The sequence below is a fragment of the Pteropus vampyrus genome, unplaced genomic scaffold (assembly GCF_000151845.1).
Source record: "Pteropus vampyrus isolate Shadow unplaced genomic scaffold, Pvam_2.0 Scaffold25, whole genome shotgun sequence".
In the NCBI taxonomy this organism is placed as follows: Eukaryota; Metazoa; Chordata; class Mammalia; order Chiroptera; family Pteropodidae; genus Pteropus; species Pteropus vampyrus.
This window is the reverse complement of record NW_011888806.1, coordinates 523,924-531,256: the sequence shown is the minus strand read 5'-3', so window position 1 is coordinate 531,256 and position 7,333 is coordinate 523,924. Positions and strand designations below refer to the sequence as shown.

General features: G+C 41.8%; 1 protein-coding gene across 6 annotated transcripts in view; it reads right to left on the bottom strand.

Moving 5' to 3' along the window:
- Positions 1 to 1,020: 1,020 nt before the first annotated feature.
- TSPAN5 (tetraspanin 5) overlaps positions 1,021 to 7,333 on the bottom strand; it is a 281,029-nt gene continuing 274,716 nt past the window's right edge. For all 6 annotated transcript variants that reach the window (XM_011356250.2, XM_011356248.2, XM_011356249.1 and 3 more), the window contains 3 exons: positions 5,938 to 5,985; positions 5,725 to 5,841; positions 1,021 to 3,221 (listed from right to left, as the gene is read on the bottom strand). In XM_011356250.2, coding sequence (XP_011354552.1) covers positions 3,156 to 3,221; positions 5,725 to 5,841; positions 5,938 to 5,985 — 231 coding nt within the window. In that variant the 3' untranslated portion in view covers positions 1,021 to 3,155. The remainder of the gene's footprint in view (positions 3,222 to 5,724; positions 5,842 to 5,937; positions 5,986 to 7,333) is intronic.

The following is a 7,333-nucleotide window of genomic DNA, read 5'->3' as shown; positions in this document are numbered from 1 at the left end:
AAAAGAAACATTCTGTAAATTCTAAGTTTTGGAGACAAAACACCCTTTTACAAACTCTGAGCTGTAACATTTCTTTCTTTGGCCTAGAGTTTGCCATGAGCAAGGAGGACTAATTACTTCTACGGCACAGCTAAGAAAACTCAAGTAATAGTGATTGGTGATCTCCCATTACTCCTGACAAATTTCCTTAAAGTCAAAATAACATTTTGGTCTCAAATATCCAGGGGAATGAGGCAAAATGTTTCTCAAAGAAGTCTTAGCACAACATCAGGGTCCGAGAATACTATATGAACCTTAAATTTTTGTTTTCACTTAATCTTTGGAGAAAATCCTTGGTAGTTTGAAAGGTAGAAGTCTTCTTCTGTAGTGATAATTCAAAATGAAAGGACATTTAAGTTGATATTTCTCAAACGGGTTTTTAAGATTCCTGCTCTAAGAGATGACTAGAAGTTATTTTCTTAGAAAAGGGTTGTAAATATTATCAGGATTTACCTAGGCCCACTGTGCATTCAATTTTCAATGAGAACATCTTAAAAATAGAGGCTCCAGCTCCCCTACTCCAGAATTGCTAGGGGCAAAGCCTGATGATCTTTATTCTTCATGGTCCCCATGTGATTGTGACCAGCAGACAATGACCTCAAGGACAGAGATTTCCTACATACCCGGCTCTGCCCCTGTCTTTCATTAATCAGCATCCAGTACCAGAAAGTGACCTTTCCCCTTTAATCACAAAACATTCCTTCGCCTTTTCCCCTTAGAGAATCGGACCCGTGCAATGCTTCTCAAAGTGTGCTTCCGAGACACGTAGTGAAAGCATCATCCGGGAACTTGTCAGAAATGCATTCTCAAAGCCCACATGAGACCTACTAAATTAGAAATTGGGGTGGGGGGGGGGGCAGCAAACACAGTAATCTGATTTAATGAGCCATCCAGTGATTCTGACGCACACTAAAATTTGAGAACACTGGATTAGAGATTTTCGCAATTTCAAGAGAGAAGAAATGAAGACATAACTCCACGTAAGGTAGAACCAAGTTTATTAATGACAGCCTTTATTACAACCATTCTGAAGTGTAAAAAATAAAGGGTGATTCATTAAAATTTAAAACTCACTTGGACTTGCTGTTTGGCCTTTCACTGGATGTGCCAAAGGGTGGGAATCTTGCCTGGTTCTGAATCAACTGGTCAGATGGAGTTCACTGGAGAATGAGGTAATAAACATAAAAGACAAGGGTGCCAACTGGAGAGCTCAAGTCTTCTCCATGTTGCAATGACATTACAGAGGATAACTGTGGTAGGAGCAGAGACGAAATAAAATAATCTTACAACTGGAATATGGAATGAACATCTCTAACTTTACAGAGACACAAAAATACACACATGCAGAGTCATACACACACCCAAACTCTGGAGACTAGATTTTCAAATAATTTTTGTCCTTTATCTGAGCAGACTGACACATTCATCAGCCAGAGCGATGCAACATGAGAGTGAAATGGAAAACCTTGCTAAATTTCCACAAAGTATGCTAGCTGGCTGCCCAGTTCTGTTGGCAAATGTGTCATCACCATGAAATATGCCTGTGGTTTTCCCAGCGTTCCACAGACTATCTACTCCCCAGGAGAAGGACATCCTGGTAGACACAAATTGGATTAAAATCTGGGGGCAAAATTCGTCCCTCCCACCTGGAGTCAGAGCAGGGGGTGGGTGGCAGCACCTGGAGGTAGTTTCCCAACTATGTCACAGAACACTTGCCCCGCCAATGTTCTCCCTTCCAAAGTATTTGTGCTTTGTCACCATCCTGACAGTTAGTTTGCACTAAGAGAAGGAGCACTGCTCATGCGTTATATATATGTATATATAAAAGGAAACTAAAACCAGAAGGGGGAAAAAAAAAGACATTAGAAGCTTTTTGATTGTGTCGACACTGTTTCAGGATTAGGTTCACTTCCATTCAAACAGACAGTTGCGGGGGCACCGCTGCAAGAGAGGCCATAGAAACCAGGTTAAGAGGCTGTTGAGGCTACGGAAGCATTTGCAACGGCGCAGCTGGTCTCTTCCCAGCCGAGGAGGACTCACCACACCTCTCGAGGCCGTGAGACTATCAAATAAATGCTGACCGAATCACGTGTATAGATGTTCTAGGAAAGATGGCAGAAAGAGAAGCTATTGGATCCATATTCATAAGTCATGCGGGGAGATTACACACAAAAAAAGTTAACGGTTGAGCTTGTGAGAAAACACTTTAAAATTTAACAAACTGTATCATAGCTTTCACTTTAGGGAGACAAAGAAAAAAAAAAAAAGCCAAAACCCCAGCGTATTCCAGAGTTTCCAGAGAATCCAGCACCTGATTTGGAGGGCTGGGGGGAAGGGGTATTTAACTAATACCTCGTCATTAACCTCATATTCTCCTTGGATTTCATTGATAAATAAAGCTCAGGCCTACTTAGGAAGAAGATCTGTCCTGCTAAAACCCAGCATCATGAAGCAGTCCCACATCCTTGCTCAGTGCACACGGAAAACACAACTTCTCTTGTAAGGAGATACTCCAGGAGCCCAAGTGTGCCCACCAAGCTACGTGCTGACGGTGATTACCAAATCTGAACCCAAAGACAAGCTGTTTTCTTCTTGGGCTGAGAGATGTAACAGTTCCTTGAAATGTACGGTAAAGGGATGCCAGCCCCCAGCCCATGCAGGTCAGGGGTCAAGTTTTAGAACAGATGCACTTCATTAGGCCATGGAGCAGAAGGCAGTCCCTTCAAGGTGTGACAAAAAGCAGAGCTGCCTCTCTCAGCCTTCCAATTACCAAAGTGGAGAACAAGATTGTGTTTCCCACAAATTCAAGTACATCTGGGTCCCCTACCCTCCCTTTTTTTTTTTTTCTTTTTTGGTAAGTATCCAACCACCCATAAATTCATGGCTACAGTAGAGATTCACGGCGCAATGACGTTCATACTGGTTATTTAAAAAAAATTCTGTCAGTAAGCAGCATTTCCCAGTTTTACCCCCCAAAACAAGTCCTTGGCAGCTCCATCAGGTGGGTTGCAGGATGCCTCTGTGAGTGGGGTCCATGCAGTGTGGACTCGGGTGGGCACGCTGGAGGGTTCGGAAGGCTGGGTGTGTCCAGTGTCTTCAGCAGCCGTTGCAGGGGTCTACCAGCTAGCCCTGACAGCTTCGATATCGCTAACCAAATTCTGGGCCAGGCATATCCCAAAAATCTGAGAAAGGAAGAAAAAGAGTCAAACGGCGCAACTCTTACTTTCATTAGACTTTTCCTTGCCCAATGAATCTCATTTTTCTTATCTTTGAGTTTTTAAATTGAGACATAATTCATATACTGTAAAATTGATCCTTTTAAAGTGTGTAAGTCAGGGGTTTTTAGTATATTCACAAGGATGTATAACTCTCACCAGTATCTGATTCTAGAACATTTTCATCGCCCCAAAAAGAAACTGTATCCATTCATGGTCATTCCCATTCCCCTCACCCCTAAAGCCCTGGCAACCACTAACCTACTTTCTATCTGGATTTGCTCATTCTGATCATTTCACATGAATGGAATCATATAATACCTGGCCTTTTGGGTCATTCTGCTTTCACACAGGGAAATGTTTTCAAGGTTCAACCATGTTGTAGCATGTACCAGCAGTTCAATTCTTTTGATGGCTTGAACAATGTTCCATTATATGGATAAATTATATTTTGATTATCTATTCATCAGGTGATGGGACATTTGCAGGGTTTCCACTTTTGAGTTATTATGACTATAGTGCTACTATGAACATCTGTGTACAAGTTTTTGGGTGAACATTATGTTTTCAATTCTTTTGGGTACATACCTAGTAGAACTGCCAGGTCATGTGGTAATTGTATAACTTTGAAGAATTGCCAAATTTTTTTCCAAAGAGGCTGCACTATTTTCATTCTCTTCAGCAATGCGTGAAGGTTCCAATTTCTCCACGTGCCTCAACAACTCTTGTTGTTGTCTTCTTTTTTTAATTACAGTTGATCCCTAAGCACCATGGGGGTTTGGGGCATTAACCTCCCGCATGGTCAAAAACTTACATATAACTACAGTCGGCCCTCTGCACACTCGGATTCCCAATCGTGGAGTTGAATCTTGAAACAACTCAAGTCAGCTGAACTATGCAGGTCAACTAAACTGTGGTCAATTGAAAAAATTCTGCATATAAGTGGACCCTCACAACTTAAACCTATGTTGTACAAGGGTCAACGGTGTATCCACCCTAGTGTGTGTGAAGTAGTGTCTCACTACTTAGGTTTGTGGTTTTGATTTAAATTTTCCTAACAACTACTGATGTTGAGCATCTTTTCATGTGCTTACTAGCTATTTTTACTTTTTTTGGAGACATGCCTATTCAAATTCTTTGCCCATCTTTAAACTGGGCTTGTCTTTAATTGTTGAGTTGTTCTTTATATATTTTAGATACTTTACCCTTACCAAATGTAATGATAAAAATATTTTCTCCCATCCCGTGGGCTGTCTTTTTACTTTCTTGATAGTATTTTCAGCACAGAAGTTTTTAATTTGATGAAGTCCAATTTATCTGCTCTTTCTTTGGTTACTTGTGCTTTTGGTGTCATATCTAAGAAAACACTGCCTAATCCAAAGTCACAATGATTTAAACCTATATTTCCTTCTAAGAGTTTCATAGTTTCAGCTCCTATATTGTGGTCTTTGATCTATTTTGAGTTGATTCTGTATATAATGCGAGGTAGGGGTCCAAGTTCATTCTTTTGCATGTAGATATTCAGTTGGTCCAGCAGCACTGTTGAAAAGACTATTCTTTCCCCAGTAAATGGTCTTGGCTCCCTTGTCAAAAATCTACTGACCATAGATGTATGGGTTTATTTCTGGACTTTCAATTCTATTCCACAGATTTATGCCAGTATGTACTACCTTGATTTCTGTAGCTTTGAAGTAAGTCTGGAATTGGGAAGTATGAATTCTCCAACTTTGTTCTTTTTTCAAGTTTGTTTTGCTATTCTGGGTCCCTTGCATTCCTATATAAATTTTAGAATCAGCTTGTCCATTTTTGCGAAAGAGGCAGTTGGAATTTTGATAGAGATTGCACCGAATCTGTAATTCCATTTGAGGAGTACTGCCACCTTCACGATATTAAGTCTTTCACATCTATGAATATGGTAAAGCTTTCCATTTATTTAGGTCTTCTTTAATTTCTTTCGAAGCCAGTGCCCCATCTGTGACCTTCAAAGAAAATATCACATCTCCGCAAGATGAAAAAGCCTTGCTCTTGGGACCACCCAGAAGGAAAAGTGGGCGTTCCTTTCCCTCACTAGTACTTGGACAAGTTGGTCCAGAGGCAGAAAGGGGCACAGCATGTCTGCGAAAATCCAAAAAGCCTTACCTTTGCCACCGGGATCCACTTCTGACCATTTCTATCTGCCCGGCTGTCACAATGCATTATTACTAAGCCTATGGAAATGCTGGAATGCCAGCAAGCAACTACTGACCCAACCAATTTCTCCATCTTGAAAGGAAAAAAAGACTTCCTGAAGTAGTTCAGGATAGTAGCATCTAAAATCAGAGCTTTACTAAAATACAGACCTGTTCTCCAGCCCCTCCAATTGTGTCTTAAAAACTGTGCCATTAAAGTGATTAAGCAAAGCTCCCCTTCTGGCAAGGGCTCTCTCGGGGCATCATTTCCTGGTGACATCCAGAAAGGAGCCTTGTCTTACCTGTAACAATGCAATGCCTATGAAAATACCAGCCACGATGGTTAAATTGTCCTGCAACCACTTCTCGAACTGGGGCACACAGCCTTTCGTGTAGATTACAATCTGCTGATCAACTTCCTTCACAAGGGAAGAGGAGAGCACAGCGTCACCATGCAAGTTCAAAAGCTCCTCCAACACCCTTTGTGCTAAGTGACAAGGTGATATTCCACTTACTGGTTTTTGCCTGGCATCGTAGCCACACTGAGTGTTGATGACATCTTCCTGGTGGAGAAAGAAAACAGAACAGTGAAATGCACTCCTGTAAGAAAGTCCACCTAGGAATTAGCAGGAGATGCCCACTGAGTGTCAGTAATAAAATGTACATTTTGGTACTCAGATGGACCTTGTTAAACACTTACACATTATCCCATGTAATTATTATAACAATCCTCAGAAGTAGGTATTAAATATGCCCTCTTTTCCAAATGAGGAAAACTAAGGCTCAGAAAATATCAGAAAAGAGAGCAAGCCCATTATGCGGGAGGCTCAAGATTCAGAGTTGACAACCTCAAAAAGCTTATGTGGTTTAGGGAACTGGAGACAGATAAAAACGATGGTTAAAGGGCACAGTGACTAACTTCATTTTTGCTTTCTTGAGAGAACTTCTACTTTTTGATTTATATACTTCTGTATTATTTAAATGTGTTTTCAATGAGCATGCATCACTTCATTAAAAACATAATACCCTGATTACATAAGACAGACAGATGCTCTGACGTCCAACAGGCCTGATCAGAAATGTGGGTTCCCCTCTTTTAGGTTTGTTTAGTTTTTCCCTCTGCAGGGTATGAGAGGATCTTATTAGCTCAGCGTTTATGGAATGAGATAGCTCTACCCAGAGGCTCTGTTTTGAAAGGGGAGGCATAATGCCTTCTGAGGATCTTCAGAATTCTCCTGATGGAATGTAACGCAGGGCAGGAACTGGAGACAGAGCACGGTTTGTAGCTGCTGACCAGCGCCAGGCTGCCTGAGTGGGCACCCCGGGCTCTGTGCTGGACACTCCTGCCTGTCAGCTCTCCTCAGAGGAAAGGGAGAAACAAGCCAGTGGGAAAGGTCAGCTTTCCGGGCAAGGTCCCGGAGCAGGAGAGCACAGCCTTTATGGATTCTCAGTCTCCTTCAGACCGAGAATAACAATAACAGCTCAGGCTGAGCCCCTGATGGGAGGCCTGCAGGGAACTTCTGCTTTTCTATCCCAAGACCACAGCCTTTTTTAAAGAGCCCCACACCCTCTACCTTGCAGGGGGAAATGGCCACTGAACTCAACAGTGCCCGCTCTGCTCTGCTCTGCTCAATGAGGGGAAAGGTGGCTCTGGGGGTGGACACTTGGGAACTGATGGGCCCAAGAGAGGCTAAAAAGTCCAGAAGGAGTGCGGGCAGGAGCAACTTATATATGTTGTTCTAATACTCAACCCTGGCTTTTAAACTAAAACAAAGGTGTTGCATTTTAAGTCATTCTATATATAGGTACATAATTGGACCAAAAATATAATCAAATCCACGGTATAAGAGATTGGCTTAAGAACAGGCGTATGTATGTGTGTATATATCTATCTATCTGTATCTATATCTA